Genomic DNA, 19911 nt, shown 5'->3' with positions numbered 1-19911 from the left:
CGACTTTACGCATTTCACATTAAGTCGTGTATACATATTTTTGTAACTTTGGCCTTGTCGATATCTTTGCACTTGACTGTACCATAAAAAAAATTTTAAACAAAAAGTAAAACCGACTCCAAAAAAATAAAAAAAATAAAAAAATGAACCGACTACAAAACTCTTGAAAAATATTTTCTAGGTAAGTAGGTACGTATTAGCTCGAAGTCGGTGCCTCAGCAGAGCCAAGGAGTGGGACAATTCACAATAGTCGTCTACCTCACCTACATACTATGGGTTCAATCCCTCCTGCCTGGGTCGTGCTGAGTCACCGACTTCGAGCTAGTAGTACCTACTTACTAGAAAAATATTTTCAAGAGTTTTGTAGTCGGTTCCATTTTTGTTATTTTTTATTTTTTTGGAGTCGGTTTTACTTTTTGTTAAAATTTTTTTTATTTATCACTTTTTGTGTGATTTGTAGCCAAAGAACAATCTCACAACGATTCCATTAAGCTCAAACACGACTAGTTACGTTTTTTATAACAGAGTTCCGTTGCCTACCTTCTGGCTTCAGCATCAGATCAGTTCGAAAGAATCATTAACTTAAAGCTTCTTCTAGTTGCTTATCTAGTAAGTATATTAATCATGATAATTTAAATTTAACCCGTGCAATACTTGTTATTGATAGTAGTAGTTCGTTGGTCAAATCTGGTCTTCATCATCAGTTCCACTTACCAAATTATGATTTGCAAGAGCAAATGCACGAGTTACTGCTAAATATATCCAAATTACTATAGGTGTCCCTACAATATTTGAAGAGTTCCCTCGATTTCCTTAAGAATCAGATCATGAGATCCTAATTTGCTGCTTATGGGACCTAATTGAAAGCATTCCTAGACGAACTCAAAAAATTTTCAAATCGGTTCATAAATGACGGAGTTCTGAGGTAACAAACATTAAAAAAAAAAAAAAATACAACCGAATTGATAACCTCCTCCTTTTGAAGTCGGTTAAAAAGCTATTTCGTATTTGACATTTGTTCTATGAAAATAGAATTGAAACCAGTCTTTACCACATGGTTTAGGGTCGCTTCAATTGAAGCGAAACGCTGCGTGCAGAATCTTCTTATCAATTTAATTGAAATCCACGCCACATATCACTAATGAACTTGGTCAATGGAACGCACTCTATCTAACTCTGTCATCAAAAGTGGCAACGGAGAAAGAAGATACCGATTGCATCGCTATATACAGTGCATCTAGAATGTAAATGCCGCTCGCACTAGGTAGTTTTTATTTTTCTTTTCCAGGTGAGGATTCAAATGAGAAAGAAAAGAAAATCGATCTTTTGTTCGAATTCCGAACGACTTTAGCAAGTAGTTTGAGTGTAGGTTTAATAGACGTACTGTCTGGAGATAGAGTTACGAATATTTCTCTGTTACAAATACAACCCATAACAGCCATAAATTAACGACACGCTTATTAAAAAAAATATACAACAAAAAATTGAACGACTACAAAAACATGTAAATAATTTTCTAACCAGTCTGAAGTCGGTGCCACAGACGAGCAGCAGGGGTGGACCTATAGTCGTCTACTTCACCTACATACCTACTGATATTTTAGACTTCAATCACCCTGCTGTCTCGTGCTGAGGCACCGACTTCAGACTGGTAGAAAATTATTTTCATGGTTTGTAGTCGGTTAAATTTTTTGTATATTTTTTTTCACGCTTTTTAGTGTAAATAATCTAAGATACAATAGTTTAATGTCAAATGCTCGACACTTTTTTACGAAAGATGCTTTTTCTGATGCAGAGACGTCATTATTGAGGAGTCCTGGTGCTTCACCACCCGTTCCATTGTACCATATGCATTACGACGAGCATAAATTGCTTAGCAACTGTGTTAAAGTAATTGACATTCAACCCGTGAAGTACTTGTTATTGAGTAGTAGCTCTGTTGGTCAAATGTGGTCTTCATCATCAGTTTACTTCACCAAATTATGAATTTCAACAGCAAATGCACGAGCTACTGCTAAATATATCCGAATTACCATAGGCGTCCCTACAATATTTGAAGAGTTCCCTCAATTTCCTTAAGATCCAATCATCAGATCCTGATTTGGTGCTTATGGGACCTAATTGAACACATTCCCATACGAACGCAAAAAAATGTTTTCAAATCGGTTCATAAATGACGGAGTTCTAAGGTAACAAACATATAAAAAAAATACAACCGAATAGATAACCTCCTCCTTTTTGAAGTCGGTTAAAAACTCAAATAACGCAGCGCAAATGGCTTTGACGATATACTTGTAGTTAAATATTTACATTTATTATCATATATTTAAATACTTTTCTTTATACCGCGGAAGAGGTGATAACCTGTTGGTTGCATTTAAAACGTTAGAAAAGTGGAACCGAGATTTGGATCAACGTATTTATCAGTCAAATTTAACAGATTTGCACTTCCTCTCACCTAAGCGCTTGTTTTTTAGGGTTCCGTAGCCAAATGGAAAAAACGGAACTCTTATGGATTCGTCATGACTCCATATATCACAGCCACTTTTTTCCGAAACTATAAGAACTATACTGTTGAAACTTGGTAAGTAGATGTATTCTGTGAACCGCATTAAGATTTTCACACAAAAATAGAAAAAAACAATAAGTTTTGGGGGTTCCCCATACTTAGAACTGAAACTCAATTTTTTTTTCAAACCCATACGTGTGGTGTATCTATGGACAGGTCTTCAAAAATGGTATTGAGGTTTCTAATATATTTTTTTTCTAACTGAATAGTTTGCGCGAGAGACACTTCCAAAGTGGTAAAATGTGTGCCCCCCTCCCCTGTAACTTCTAAAATAAGAGAATGATAAAACTAAAAAAATATATATGATGTACATTACCATGCAAACTTCCACCGAAAATTGGTTTAAACGAGATCTAGTAAGTAGTTTTTTTAATACGTCATTTACTTGCTGCTACGGAACCCTTCATGGGCGAGTCCGACTCGCACTTGGCCGCTTTTTTTACACAACATTATATTGTGGTCACAGTGATCATTTAACTCCTCCTTTTTACGACATCTAGAACCGTTTTAAATCTTGATAAAACGAAAACACAGAACTCACAGAAGGGGCACTGTTAAGTTGAAGTTTTAAATTGCAGTATGACCCAATTAGGCCTTATTTCATCATGTAATTTGTATTATCAGCTATCTTAAAACTTTGTCACATTTAAAATTAGACATTTCACGAAATTGTGCATATCATTCAAGCCATGCATGATAACACAATTTAAAATACTCCTATCGGACTCCATGTCATGACATCTGTATATTTTAACCTTTCAGCTGACATTGACGGTATAGCTGTACTCTTCTAACATGAATGACTACGCCCGTATTGTCATGACAGTAACAGCAGTGAAGTTTAAATAGGCGTATTCGTTTCTCGTTCTGCTCTGCCTGAGATATCGTTAACGAGGATTTTTTTACATGTTGTAACTGTTAAGATAAATATGTAAGTAGGTATGTAAATTAATGAAGATTGGAGAAGTAATTTTTATAGCAGGATATTATAAATACCACAGTTCTTGAACGTTATTTCGCTAATGTGTATTTCTTTAAGAAACTGCTTATTTTCTTGATAAATAGTAGAATATATTTTTACTTATGTAAATTAAATGTAAGTAACTTAAAAGATCATTATTTTTTCCTTGAGATCCTGAAAGTAGCTTTAACAAAGAGTTCCCTCTTCATATTTCATGCAGATTATGAGGTAGACCTCAAAAGGATCGTATCTTTCAAAAAATATATCAAAAAGGAACATAGAAACTATTAGTAGGTAGTTTGGTTTATTAGAAAGTGGTACCTTTAAGTACTCCTAGTGTAAGTTTTCGGTTACAAAATACGTATCGATTGCGTTCGCGTTAAAGTCTCAATTTATATGGAAACACGAACAGCGTCTCTAGCGGAACGTTTGCGATGTTCGTGTTTCTATATAATTGAGATTTTAACGGAACGCGATCGAGACTTATTTTGTAGCCGATAACTTACACTAAGGGCAAAGAAGCCTTTAAGCATCAAAATCAACAGCAGTTTACGTACGACGCACTAACATTACGAAACGATTAAGTAATTTGGTTAAATACAATTTTCATCACACTTGCTCGTCAATGATTTTATTCCATGCCTGTATACTAAAGGACAATGGACTCAATTGTTCTCGCGGAAACTATGGATTTACTTATAGTTTTCCTCTCCAAGGGTGTTATGACTTTAGTTTTAAAAAGTTAGTAGAGTACGTTATTTCGGACTAAAGAGGATTCAAGTCAGCCGACGTTGTATTTACATCTTTAAAACTTAGCTATAACCCAATTATACCCCATAAAAATTTGCCACGCTTCATGAAACATCGTTATTTTTATATTTTAAATTTATATCAAATTGTTTTGCAATAGTTTTAGTAAATATTTCTTAAGCACGTTAGAACAATCTGGCCGTAAGACCATTTGAATTCTAAACTAAACACAGTTTTTAGCATTATTTATGGTAACGCCTCGAAAAAAGTGACAATCAGAGTGGCTACTACGAAATTCGAAAATCGATGTTCATATCGTTTTCCTGACGCTAATATTTTGTAATACGAGAGTGAGAGGGACGGTACGATACGTACTTCTATTTTTTTCCTCGCAATGTGATGAAAATCATTGTGTGTATCACGGGCCGTAAGGGGATTACAAACTCGAGTCATTAAAAGTCCTCCGCCTCCGGCGTCGGGCTTCTAACAGACTCTCGTTAGTAATTCCCGTCTTACGCCCCTTAATGCACAAAGTACTATAATGAGCAGCATGTGCAAATACTACTCGTTTATCTTCGGTTTCTGAAAAGTCCACATTACTGTTTAAAGAAATCGCCACAAGTAACACTGAAGGTGCTCAACAATAACTAAATGCTCACTACAATATGCCATGATTTTCTTCCGAATCACTTCACTTGCCTGCCATACCAACGTTTGCCATGAAATATATAAAGTCGTGCTGTTTTTACGGTTCTGAAAATAGTAGTTAGGTACGTTACGTTAGAGTAATAAAAATAATGTTTCAAAAATTAATTACGTAATGGAAAATAAAAATTACGAAAAACTAGAAACTCTTAGCTTTTTCCCGCGGCATCGTCCGCTTGGAATTAGGTTTTCGCGCGCTGTTCCCTCGGGAACTGCATTTTTACGGGATAAAAGTAGCCTATGTCACTCTTTGGCCCATAAACTATCTCTATGCCAAAAATAACGTTAATCCGTCGCTCCGTTTCGACGTGAAAGACGGACAAACATACAAACACAGACACTTCCACATTTATAATATTAGTATGGATAGCATATATGACATTCGAGCAAGCGATAGAGAACCGTTTTCTTCACATGGTGATCACTTTATAGTTTGAACAGCTGTAGTGTCGATTATCATAATAAATTAAGCCAAAGTTGTTGTGGTTTGCTTAGTAGTCGTGCTTTAAGGTACCCGTAAAACGGGGTGAATATGAACTATTGGCGCATATTAAACAACCCTGCTAAAAATGGACGCTCGATTTTTATTTTTAATTTTCACTTTAAGTTGAATATTTTGCAAAATCGTTTTAGCAACCCCCTAAAGGTTTTAAAAGACCTATCCAACAATACCTCTCACTACAAGATTGGATTTGAAAAAAAAAAACAACCCCACTTTACGTCTATGGGAGGTATTTTTTGAATTTTTTATTGTACCATTTTGTCGACATAGTTTACATATAAGTATATTCGTGCAAAATTACAGCTTTCTAGCATTGATAGTCCCTGAGCAAAGCCGCGGACGGACAGGCAGACAGACAGACAGACAGACATGGCGAAACTATAAGGGTTCTGTTTTCGCCATTTTGGCTACGGAACCCTAAAAAAAAAGTAAACAGAAGTCGTTGACCGTAAGGGACAGTATAGTGCAGTGTAGTATAGTATAGCATAGATGTCGCGAAAGCGTCCAGACAGCTTTCATTCACGTTGACCGTGTCACCCCGCGTTCGTCTGATGTTTATGTTTTCTATTCCACGTATTTGTATGTATGCAGAAGAAATTCAGGGCGTGATCTGTTTAACCCTTTTAGTCGGCCTTGCGAAGACTGGAGTTGACAATGCACCGTGTTTTTCTTGATTTCCGTTGACTTCAAAACAGTTCATTGATAGAAATAAGGTACGTGATAATTAAGTTTTTATCGGATAACTCACGTCTGAATTCGAGTTTAGCTGGACATGTTTCGGGCTAATCCGTTAGCCTTTCTTCTGGGAGCAGCGCGACTCGGCGGCTGCTGCAACACGCGCACTGCACTGTTTTGGTTAAATTGAAATTCGACAGAAAATGGGCCCACTCTACATACAAAATTACCTATTACTGCATACATTTGTGGGCCAGATTTTCTGCGGCTCAGTGTATTTTTTAATATTGCATATTATTTTATGTCTTTAACTCCGACGCAAATAGAGGAGTATTATAGGTTTGACGCCAATCTTCGTAACGTCTGTCTGTGTGTTCTCAAAGGGATGGACCGATTTCGATACGTTTTCATAATCATAATCATTTATTGCTTTATACACATATGTGTACGAGACCTTACAAATAAAATTGTCCCAATAATAAATCCTGTTAGGGCACTACAATTATTCTTAAATTAACCATTAATATTATTAATATTTTTTCTATGTAAAAGCGAGTTACTTAACGGTAGTTCTTAACTATGTTTCAATAAAATCGGATTAGCTGTTTTTGAGATACTGAAATTTGAAATGATAATGTCGGCGGGTTTTCTTTTCTCAGTTGGTTAGGTTGTCGCATGAAACACTAAGCCCCATTTAGACCATTGAAGAACTTGCATACAAGTTTCATTACATCGCTGGCTATTGAGAGACTACGAAAACAGTTGATCAAACAAATAACGCAATGTACTGAAACTTTCATGCAACATACAAGTTATCGCGTGGTCTAAATGGGGCTTAACTGTGCATGGCTCCTCGCTTATTACGGGATCGTTACGTTACATCTGAAACAATTTTCCATGCATTTTACGTGCACTAATTGATGGGTATGGAGCTACTCATCTTTCCCGTGTTTATTACGAGGCATTCGAATTTACAGACATTTGTTTTATATGGTTGGTAATTGCTAACGCAGTGGCGACAATGTAGCAGTTATGTTGTGTAAACGAAGTCAGATGTAATAAATTTGTTTCGAACAAAATATGCCTCGTTGAATTTCTTGCAGATTTCTTCTCAGCAGAGGTTTTTTTCCGAACCGGTGGTTAGTTTTTCGACGTTCGTGCTTCCTAAAGCCTAAAAGGGATAAAAATATTTTGTTTGACGTGGTCTTGGAATAAATTTAATTTTGAATGTTTATTTTCATCTCAACGTTGCACGCTTGTTGTAGCAGCATTGTGATATATTTTATTCTTGTTGTCCTGTTGAATAATTTAAAATACTTAACTCGTCTTCGTGACGCACATTGTAGATAGTACGCACTTAGTACCTAGGAAACACCAGTCTTAGAACGGCATGATAATATTATTTATCAACCACTGCGATTTTGATTTTAGATAAAAAGTAACTAAATCAAGATTTACTTTTAAAGGTTTTTCGAACTGCAAGTTGCGTTCCCAATTAATAATCCTACTAGTTATAAAATTAGAAAGTTTGTGTGTACATTGTGCTTCTTAGGGAAAACTAGGTAATGGGAGTCAGTAGGCAATGTTGTCCCCCTCATATCTCCAAAACTACAACCACTAGACGCGTTAACGTCCTTATAACGACCGCAATTACCCTTACTCAGGGTAATAGGAGTCAAAATGTTTTTTTAAGCTTTTATATTTCCCAAAATGTGTTCCCAAAGTGATGATCAATTTGGTCTTAAATGATAGCCAATTAAGTAAATGAGGCCGATGATATGAGGCGGTTGCAATAATGATTTTCTTTCAATTTCTTCTATTATTTCAAGTCTCGCTTAAGTTACCCCCATCACCCCTTTCTCCCCTACTCTTCCACAAAAACGCGGCTAAACAGATTTTGATGAAGCTGGACGTCTAAGATAGGCTACTTTTTATCCCGGTATTTTCGAGATCCTAACCGTTAAGTCTAAAGACAAACTTGCGCGGGTTTTTATTATTCAATGTAAATGATACGACGATATATGTTTTGGGAATTCCAATGTTAATTTACTAAAATCCTGGAATGTCAATTCTACTGCCAGATCCAATTGTTTAGTTTACAGAAATGTATAGGTACAATAACCCTCTTTCGGGCAGTCGGGTAAAAACATTACAGGTTCATGAGGGTTGGCCATTTGACGTTTATACAAGCTGGCGTAGCGGAACAATACACGTACAAAAACGAACGAAGACGCGGGTAAAGGCTGTAAAATATGGTTGGTTTTTCGGAGTCTTTTTGTATTTTTTATTTCAACTCCAAATTTGTTACTTTTACGGGTATCCCGTGAAACCATATCGAAAATACAAACTGACACATGGATGCACAGAAAAACCAGAAAAAGAGACCAGCGCTGGGAATCGAACCCAGGTCCTCAGCAATCCGTGCTGCGTGCTATAACCCCTACACCACCGCTGGACAGGAATCTAGACACGATTTTTTCCTATGCATACATATCTCAGGTTGCTTATTTCTACTACGCTACTTATGCAGCAGCACTAGCGACATCTATGTTCCGCTCTCATCGAGAGACGTCACACTCTTTCGGAACCAACCGCTCACCCAGACAAGAGATGTCGCTACTAAGCAATCAAATTATGATTGGTTTTTTGGAGTGTTTTTGTGTAAAATATGGTATTTATGCTAGATCTAGGCGACATAAAATTACTTTTTATGCTCCAGTGCATAAAATAAAATCTTCGTCTAAGACCAAGGCAATCAGGTGTAACTGTGTACGTTGCTGTCCACAAACAAAAAGTTTGTACATTTTTTAAATAGTTTTTAATAAATAAAACTAAAAATCAACCAAATCAATCGAAATAGATCAATAAAATTAAAAAATTATAATTGTGTACTAATGCATGAACAATAAAAGGTACATAGTAAGTGAATAATTGTTTCTGTTGCTATTTCATTTCCTTGCCATCGAAGTAAAAAGTAGAGTGTAGAACTCGAGCATTAAACCCATTTTCCCCTCGACGTGTCTATGCACCCTCGCTGTACCTACCGGCGCTCGGGTAAAATGGCTCGTTTTATGCTCTTGTTGTACAACCTACTATTTATGTTCCACAACGCCCTTCTGAACCTGAAATGTTATTGTATACACGCCTCTTTTGCATGGCGAGGTAATAAATCACAGTGACATGCGTGTCCGATGATTGTTAATGCTACTAAACACCGTAGTGAACACCTACTGTGTACAGTTGTGAAGTAGGCGCACGCGCACCGCTTGCTGATAAGATTTGTACTTGAGATGGTGTTTTGAAAGAGAGGCGTATCGCATACCTATGTTTTTTAAACTTTAATTTAGAATTGTTGACAAATATTGAATTTTAGTTTTTTGCTGTGATACTCTTTTTTATAGTTGTTATTACAACAGGGACTTGAATACGACAAATTATTGCTTAATTTAATTTTGACCACATCTGACTCTTTCGAAACTTTTTTTTTTTATACGACTGGATGGCAAACGAGCAAGTGGGTCTCCTGATGGTAAGAGATCACCACCGCCCATAAACATCTGCAACACCAGGGGTATTGCAGACGCGTTGCCAACCTAGAGGCCTAAGATGGGATACCTCACGTGCCAGTAATTTCACCGGCTGTCTTACTCTCCACGCCGAAACACAACAATGCAAGCACTGCTGCTTCACGGCAGGATTAGCGAGCAAGATGGTGGTAGCAATCCGGGCGGACCTTGCACAAGGTCCTACCACCTGCAAAACTTTGTCGGTCTCTTGTCAATTAATATCAAAATGCTCCTCTCTCAAGAGTTGACTGGTATACATTGTGTATCGGCAGCCAGGCTTTTTTTAAGGGAGGTTAAAGTAACGTACTTCTGAAACTTAACAATGACATTAATTTAATAAATAAATTAAAATTCAGACTTTGTTAACTTTCTAACAAAATTATAATTGCCAGCAATGTATAGCAAAGTAAATTCACAAGTAATAATCAAAGTATCTAAAATAAAGACTTGGCTTAAAGGTCTCGTTACAAAGCCACAATCTCCATAAAAAAAAAGTATCTGTCGGCTTACACTTACTTGTCAATTTACTTTGCTATACATTGCTGGCAATTATAATTTTGTTAGAAAGTTAACAGTCTGAATTTTAATTTATTAAATTAATGTCATTGTTAAGTTACAGAAGTACGTTACTTTAACCTCCCTTAAAATAGCCTGGCTGCCGGCAACACACTGTATAAATAGACAGACTGCTATATAAAAAGGAAATTTGAATATTCTCTTTCTGAATATTCTTTATAAAATACGCAATCGCGTATTCTATGCTTCACAGAATAGCATTTATTTCAAGTAATATACTTAATCGACAATCATAAACCACGTAGTTAACTAAAGTGTGGGATTAAGATAGTAAAGGGTTGCTGCTGTCAATATTGTTATATGAATTATAAGATTTGTGATAGTCACGGAGTTTAGTCTTTGAAGGCTTTCATAGTTTACGACCACTGGGATTTTCGCAAATAAAATATGCCTGAACATCTAATAGTCTTTGCTTGACATTGGAATTGATTTTCAAAGCTTTAATTATAATAAATTCATTCATTCATTTCGAGTAACTTTTATATGACTCATACTTCTATATCATACTTTTATATGACAAAGAAAGAAATTTGTATACTTTACCTTAGGTGTTAGTTGTATATTTATCACTTTGCTTGTTCGTCAGTATGTTTGACAAATCTTGCAACTCCAATTTATAAGTAGCACTTCCTGGGGGTCCACTTTGACATTTTCTATGCATAATGAAGATTAGATAATAATGCAACTATAAACTACTATCGAAAAAAAGAACTTCTCAATTTTTTATAGCAGTTATCGCATACACATATCATTAACTCCAAAGAGTGAACGACCCTAAACGTGCGCAATTTACCATTATACTTGCTCATATATAAGACTGCCTTTAATCATCGTCAATTTCTGCGTTCCTGGTAATCAAGGACACGTTATGCCGAACCTGACTCGACCAAACCAGGTTGTTAAAACCTTATTTAGAGAACCCTAAATGCGTAACTGTACATCCGACCCTGTTGAGCGATCGTTGTCCTCACGAGAATATCGACTGCATAAATAAATCAAAGCAAAAGTTACAAAGCAATTCATTATTTTAGTTACTGTAAGTGCGGGTATTTTTTAGCAGTGGCGCGTGTAAGTTGTATGTCAATTTTAGTACAAATCATAATGATAGATGTATTTCTAAAAATCAATCGCATAATGATAGATATTTCTAAAAATCTCGCTTATGCACTACTATCTATATAAAGTATGTATTTTTAGGGTTCCGTACCTCAAGGGAAAAATTCGGAACCTTATAGGATCAATCGTGTGTCTGTCTGTCTGTCCGTCTCAGCCAATTGCTTCAAAACTATATACTGAACCGTCTGGTTTGGAAATTGTCATCCATGATATGTAAGTCGGAGACCCAAAGACGGACGAGTAACGTAAATAAATGCACTTTAAACATGGAGGCCACTTTTGGGGGGTAAATTAGAACTTTAAAAAAAAACTTGCAAAGTATATCGTGTGACATATCAAATGAAAGAATTTGTCGTGACCAACTCGAATATATACGTATAGGATATTGAGCGTCCTTGTTCTCCCAGTAAAGCATGACTGACATTTCGTCTCTTTCTGCCTAACACGGTATGAGAAAGACGACGCATCGACTATCGACTTACTGCTTGAATACTTGGCGCATTTAACTAACCGTTCGTCCAGTTTTTGTCGCTGTGAGCTACTAGTAAAGCGTACCGTGTAAATGAGGTGAATTAACTGGTTCCATTGATTACCATTTTCTAAGCAATGCAAGCAGTTTTTTCTCTAAACTCAAGGCTATGGCCATTGATTTTTATAGCCAGTAGAGTATTCAAATTTGCAGCTTCAGAAGACCTGCGCTAACCTCGTAACATGTCCTGAATGATTCATCGCCACCCAGCTGAAACTAACTTTAGCCAGTTTACTTTTTTTACTTTAGCAGAAATATCCATTGATATAATTTGGCCCTTGACTTCTTTAGTTCTTTCTAGTTATTAGAACCATTAGACCATTACCAATGTACGTAGTGGTCCTAACAAGTAATTCGCTTTTTAATGAATTGATAGAAGTGATTTTGAATATTGCAAGCCATGCCCCGGATATACACGGAATGGAAAACGAGATGTTTGTCAATGTTAGTATTTACAATTTTGCTCGTGCGTTTATTGAGTGCTTTCTTAGACTTCCTGACAATTTCTTTGTTTACGAGTAAATAAGTAGAATTTCTGTGTCTGTGGACAGTGGCTGCGCCGGTAAATAATACTGGTCGATTCAAAAGAGCTGGCACGAATGGATTGAACGAAAGTAATGTTCACTTAGACATTATTGTTGGAAAATGACTGATAAAATTTTATATTTGTGTGAAGTGTATTCAAATAGGTAACACACAGCAGAGATACTTTCATTTACTCATTCAATCCATTCGTGCCAGCTCTTGTGAATTGACCTGTAGCTATGGACATTTACTGACTGAATTTATAATTTTAACTTAGGAAGTGTTCACGCGTAAAATGATATAGAGGCATTTAAGCGCCTTAATAACTTTAATGGCAAGAAATACGGCACAAACCTTCCATTCGTTTTAGGCTTGAATAGTCAGCCTATAGATGGTTTTCCACGGGTGAGGCGAGACGAGATGAGGCGAGACGAGAATTGAAATTTGTATGGCAGCGCCCGCGGCGGCTCGCGGCGTGCGCGCGAGAATGCATACAAATTTCAATTGTCGTCTCGCCTCGTCTCGTCTCGCCTCGCCGGTCGAAAATCACCATTACGCACGCGCCTTAAACCATAACAGATGTCTTGAGATTGTAATCGTGAGTTAAACTCCTTAGTTTATAATTATTATACAGGGTAAGTTAAAAGTAATCCGGAAGATGTTGGCAGATGGCTGGGAAGTTTGACAGAACAGCCCCTGTAAAAGTTTTTCAGGATTTTGTTTATAGAAGTTGAAGATTGTTTTTATATATTGGTTTATGTTCAAAGTGTACCACGTCGAAGGCGTTACTACATTAAAAAAATCGATCATAAACCTTTTCAGAGATGTTTAGCCAAACTAACCCAACTAACTGCTAAAATACTGCAGATTAAGTTTAGGACGCAGTGTATCTAAATGTAGTTTATACATATCCTGCCTGGGATTGTGTTAAATTTTTGTGTAAGTAATAGAATCCTTTGATAAAGTTAAGCATTAACTTGCTATGAATGTGAACTAGGTCGATTTATTATCATTATCAATACAACTAAAGAACAACTATATTCTAATGAGCACTTCACCATTACTGCTGGTTTATAAACACCGCGTGCCGTAACCATTAATACCATTTGCACGCCAAGGTTGGTTAGTCTTGCTTCACTGGATAATCCCTCCATCACTAACAACTAGCGTTAGAATTAAGGCACTCGATTGGTCACTATAACTTGCCAGCTCCTCGATCCCGCAATGTACTACTTGCACCACATCAGTCGAAAGGACTGGATGGACCAGCAATATTTCAGACTTTGAATCACGTAAGTGGGAATAATACTAGTACACCGAAATAAGTTTTTATCATGCTAATAATTGTATATGCAATGATAATTTGTATGTCTTGGATTCAATATTTTGGTTAAGATACAGTCACGAATTCGTACGTGATGTTCAATAGTTCAATGCATACAAATTTTTCTTTTTTAAATATGTACATCTTCGTTAAAAATGTTCAAAGCTTCCACGATTTTTGATTGGAAGGGGATAAAATAAGCACTAGTGTAAAGAACGCTAAACATATCCTTTCTGAAAAGACTGTTTCTTAGAGTAACACTAATAATAATCTAAGACCTAATTTGTGACGAATGAAGTCAAAGTATGTATAAGCGACTTGGGTACTGTTCTTAATTTTTTTTTATATATCCTTATTTTTGATGTCTTTTTACAGTACATATTATAAGATCGAGTGTCTTTCTGTTATGCGGTTAAGGTTAAGTGAATGGTTACTTTACCTTAGCAAGCAATGCCATATGTTTTATATAAGCTTCACATATTATTGATTTACATCTACTATCGTCGTTAAACTTTTCTTTTTTACTGTTCTTAGCAAATTAAACAAAAAACTTACAAATAAAGCAAATATTTTAGTCTTTGTATTATTAAGTCTCCAAAACTCGAGTACTTAATTCACATTTACTATAACCGGTTGAATTGGAGTAAGTACTGCTTTGCCATATCCTGGTCCGTCCATTTAGTCGAAACTTGATCAATTAAATACACCTTCGTTATCATTATGGTACTTTTACTTGTTGAATGTCCGACGGACTTTATCTTCAATTAAGTCCATTGTTTGAAGGACAATGATCATTTTTAGAGCGATATTAAGTAGCCAAAACACCGCTTATGTTATCCGAGCTGCATTAAACAATATACAAATAGTATTAGCGGGTTCGCTGCTCGAATGGCATCGACATTGACAATGAAACGGCTAAGGTCATCGGAATGGAGCAGAACATTGCACTGGTCTACATAATAAGAACGAGTCGATACAACTAATCAGTGAGCAGAGATTTATCTTGTTTTTGCTTAAGTTTGTTTTTAGACAGACCTCACTAGTGTGGACGGTAACCGATGTATGCTTTTTTATAGTAGATTTTCTTTTACGTTGTGTATGTAAACTATGGAAAGCTACGAGTACTGCGTCAAAGTTTTAACAAGAATAGGCCAAAAGGTAAACTTTGATTGAAACCTAATAACATAGGTATAGCCTCGTGCAGCCCAATGTGCAATAGAATGTACACAATAAGTTCAAGGAAATTAGGACTCTATGACAATGTAACGAAGTATAAATTGTTTTGTTTTTCTATTGTTTTACACCATGGCAGTTAGAAGGCAGTTTGACTTTATTCTCGAAACCATTAGATTCTAATTGCTGTGTCAATTTTTTTCAAAATATTTATATGGTGGGCTTCAGGAGGATAGGATACTTTTAATCCCGGAAAATGTCGTAGTTTTCTCTCTATGTACCTGTTTTCTGTATAGTTTACGAGTTCTATTTCTGGTGTACGATAAAGAGTGATTGTCTGGTATTTTATTGTAGTTTTTGAACGAAGTCGCGGGCCATGCCAATGTCTGCCGGATCAATATTGGATGTAGCTCATGATGTCCATGATCTTGCTTGTCTTGTTAACCCTTTTCCGGGCATAGTCCATATAGCGACCACATAAATGTACACTAATATTCGGCCTTGCTACGTTTACAATATGGTACAAAATCAATTGATGTTGTTAAAAATACTATTTGTCTTTCAATTAATACCTCATAGGTAAACAATATAAAACTATGATTTATTATGCAAAAGAATATCTAAATTAGCGGGCCTGGAAAAGGGTTAATTTCTAAAAAATCTTATATTTTTGCTTCTTTTCTGGATATAACGTAGACATCCGAAATGTTTTTTTATAGTGAAAAAATCCCATTACATTTAATAGGTTTTCTGTGCTGAAGCATGCCGTAAATCGCACGCTTTGCTGGAATTAAATTGTTTTTGCTTGACCTGTTCGTTACTTTTATCGCATCGATACTGTGTAACTGTTGTTTTGTTAGTGGAAAGAAAACTTATGTAAGTTCATGGTTTTTTTGATTGTCGATAGAAGGTTTTTCTAAATGTCCTTCAAAAAAACTAACGTATTCTAACCTAGTAATCGTAAGCTACTATGTGGCCTCATATTTTTATAACGTTTTCATTCTATTTTCTGGAAGTATCAGGTCACAGATAATTTGTCTTGGTTAGCATTAGTTGCAATCATAGCAAGCGACTCCGAATACGATCCGTGAATTGTTATTTTATTAGTGTGGGCGAGGTCTACACCGTGTTTCTTTGGGATTTCAGTTAACTTCTTTGTCTTTTTTTTTCTTTTATACTTGTGTTATTTATGTATTTTATTGTGTGTATTAATGTTTTGTATATGTATGTATTATATATTTATTGTATATAGTTAGGTATTTGGAGTTTGCATTTATATTTATTTAAATGTTTTGCTCTATTTGCCGATCCTTGTTTTTTTTTATTGCTCTTCTCTACCACTTAAAGTTGTGTTAAATACTTGTGATGTATAGATATCATTTAATAATATTGTAAATCTGTTTAAAAAAAATATACCTCGTTGAGTTTCTTGCCGGATTCTTCTCAACAGAGGTTTTTCTGAACCGGTGGTAGATTTTTTTTGACATTCATAAGTGCTTATTATAGGCTAAATTGAATAAAGATATTTTGACTGACTTTTGACTTAGACGCAAAGGTTGACTGGTAGAGATCCCTGCAGGGATAAGTCCGCCTTTGTACTTAACAATATTTTTTTTATGTAACCTTTTTGTTTTCCTTTTTGTACAATAAAGAGTATAAACAAACAAACTTCGGCAGACGGCTCAGTTCATTGATATGAACTACCTAATAATAAACTTTTTCGTCAAATTAAAAAAAAAACCTTTTTTTCATGCATATAATAGTTTCAAAGCCATGGTTAAATTGTAAAATAAACAAACTTGACACATAAGAGAACTTTAACTTTCTTTTGCTAAATATTGGTGAATTAAAAACGGATTAGTTTTGAACTTTGAAAAAACATCACAAATTAAGGACGTTTACGCTGTTTTACTACTAAGAATTAATTATCTTAACTCTTGATTATCTTATAAAAAGTAGGAATTAGGCCACTAGTGTCTGAGAGAAATTAACTTCTTTTGACCTGTAGATGTCCCCTTAAAATTAACGGAAATCAAAAATAACACGGTGTATAATACCTATCTGTATTTGACCTATAATTCAGAGACACTTATGCCTTGCCTGGCTGATGGTCCATTCACCATCCTAAATTATCTGCATATGTTAGAGGTTAGTCGCTTTAACATCATTTGATTTGATTATTATCCATCCACCCATCTTCACCCCTATTATGATGTTAGCATTCTTTTGGTCCGCAGGAAGCGATTCGCCTCATCTTTCCTTAATGCGAACTGCTATTGAATTGAAGTCTCTTCCTTCGCTAGTATTTATGGACAGATATCCTGGCTCTTCAATACTACAGGGATAGGCTGTTGACTGAACCAATGTGTTTAGGTTTAGCTTCATGCGCTTTCCATCCGGTGAAATTATAGGGTCAATAGGTGTGAAAAAATATATGAATAAGATCCTGTATGAAATTATCAAAGACCTGATCCTTGACTGAAGCAAACTTACATATATCTAACGATTTTTTTTATTGTTGCAGATAAAGCTTAATAGGAGATAGCAGAGATGGCGCGCAGAACTGAATTTATTTGTGGATCATCTAGTCATAGGATAATGTTTGTTAAGTTTGTTGTTGCAGTGTTATTCTTAGGTAAGTTAGAGAAATAAATCTTAATTTGCTTGACCGGGTACAGTCAAAGATCTCTACGATAGTGTCAATGATATTAGTAACGTGTGCATAATAGAATAAGGTAAAATAGAATTTCAAAGAACCCGTCACTTTGTTCAATTTACACAGGTTTTCCAAATATCCAGATTACTAGATACCCGGGTCCAAGAAAAAGGTGAACTGCTTGAAGAGAAGTACGTTGAATTTTGAATATAATTAAAGGAATTTTGCAAATGTTTCGTGCAGATTTCATCGCGCGGTTTTCTGCTTTCATTTGTTTTAAATGGTTGAGTTTTTCACCAACTGAGGAATCTAAACGTTTGCTGTATATTAGACAGTTGGCTGTGTAGATATTAAGAGTGTTTGACTGTACCTATAAAATTGACCGAGCCTTTCGTGACGGTATGATTGATTTGAATCCATTTTGTTTCGCTCAGTATTATTAAATGTGCGAAAAGACATTTCACGATGTGGATTTTGCCTTTTAGCACCCTTCTATTTACAAATTTATTCATACTTATTTATTATCGTCCTGAGTCCTGACATTTTTTAACAAACTTAGTGCTTGACCTAGACGTGGTTGACCTGCTGGATATTATTTCAAAATTCTTAGAATTCTTTGTCAATGAACAATTTGTACTTTATAATGTACATTCGGTCGTTATTCTTAGTTTTAATTTGTCCTTTATAAAGTACGCGAGGACTTAGGAAGTTAATGATAAATATTGCTTTTTTACAGGATTACCGTGTGCACAATCACAAATAAACAAAATGTATGTCGACGTCACAGATGTAAACTTGCTGGTGGATGAGACGCGGCTATTTAAGTTGGTCCAAATGTAAGTCGAACATTTTTTCCCCTCAAATAAACAGAATACATTTTTTTAAATAAATGATCTGCCAAACTGCATAACAGTTTGTTGGCAGAAAAAATAGCTTTACACTCTGTTCTTTCTTACTCTAAATCAACACAATAACATTTGATCGAATGTTGTTTATTAATTATTGATAGTTCAGCAAGGAACCTGAGCTGAGCACTAATGTATATAGTTATGTGCTACCGGTGCCACGTAATGTTTACATGATTTAATTACCTACTTGTTTTCAAGGGTAAATTGTCAAAGAATGCCGCAAAGTATGTCTTCGTATTGTGCGGTCGAAGAATTTGAATTGCGTGCCATATTTTTCAAAATAACTGTCAAATTTATGCAATTATCCAAACGTACTTATTTTTGAATTTTAGAAAATGCAATAGACACTGCAATTAATCATAATTCATAAATCATTAAAGAAAAATATTTAATATTTAACTTTCATTATTATTATACAGTTATCAAAACACGTGAATTGGTATTAAATTATTGTTAACTATACCGAACGCGTTGCGTCTGTGTGAATTATTATTGTCATTATACATGTATTTGATTATATCGCCACAGTACAATAAGATATTAAATAAAAGATAAATATGCAATGCATATATTGTCAAACGCGTTTTCATGACGAGATACAAAACGATCATAACATTTCAGAAATTACTAGCGAGCTATTATGGTTTTTCCGTAAAACAAGTATAATAGTAATAAGTAATGGAAGAAGTTAGAAGTTGATTGACGAACCATTCGGTCGCATTGGTGACTAAAATGAGACAAAGAAAAATACATACTGCCCAACTGCAAACAAACAAAAGTTTCTTACCCGAGCATCGACTTTCATGAAATGTACAATACAAACAGAATTTGCAATATAGAGTTAATGTTCTCAACTTTAGCGTTTTTACTACCACAGTCACTATTAGAAATATTACGAGATGTAACGACGGTTCATACAATTGTCAGAATCGAAAATAGAAACCTTTTTCAGCTTCACGCGTCTTTTGGACCCATGTATCGGGTGTCCCAAAAAGGACGCAAGATTTCAATTTGCTGCCATTTTTGTATTTTAGTGCTGGCAACCCTAAAAAAAAACTATTTGACAGCTGAATGTTTAGGATTTGTAAAAATGGCGGGTTATACGAAAGATCAACGCGTTTTTATTATTGAACAATATTTCAAAAGAAGTTTGGCGTGTACGGTTCGAAAATTCCGTGCAAAATATGGTCGGAATATTGACTTGACTTCATCAACTGTGAGCAGAGTGGTTGCGAAATTCAGGGAGAGTGGATCAATTCATGATGTTCATTCCACTGGTCGTCCAAAAACAAGCCGTTCAAATGGCAATGCTTTAAAAGAGGAAATTTGACGCTGCATTGGATAAATTCAGCCGCATCTATGTAAAATGGTCATAG

At 35.4% G+C, this 19911-nt stretch overlaps 1 protein-coding gene across 6 annotated transcripts in view; it reads left to right on the top strand.

Moving 5' to 3' along the window:
* Window positions 1–19911, top strand: part of Ctns (lysosomal cystine transporter cystinosin) — a 58432-nt gene that overhangs the window by 22788 nt on the left and 15733 nt on the right. For 5 of the 6 annotated variants that reach the window (XM_074095613.1, XM_074095610.1, XM_074095611.1 and 2 more), the window contains 2 exons: window positions 17496–17606; window positions 18364–18463. In XM_074095613.1, coding sequence (XP_073951714.1) covers window positions 17522–17606; window positions 18364–18463 — 185 coding nt within the window. In that variant the 5' untranslated portion in view covers window positions 17496–17521. Of the gene's footprint in view, window positions 1–15746; window positions 15848–17495; window positions 17607–18363; window positions 18464–19911 lie in introns of those variants that run through there. The other variant, XM_074095612.1, reaches the window with a different exon arrangement.

This window comes from Choristoneura fumiferana, chromosome 12, assembly GCF_025370935.1.
Source record: "Choristoneura fumiferana chromosome 12, NRCan_CFum_1, whole genome shotgun sequence".
In the NCBI taxonomy this organism is placed as follows: domain Eukaryota; kingdom Metazoa; phylum Arthropoda; class Insecta; order Lepidoptera; family Tortricidae; genus Choristoneura; species Choristoneura fumiferana.
This window is presented reverse-complemented; position numbering and strand designations above follow the sequence as displayed.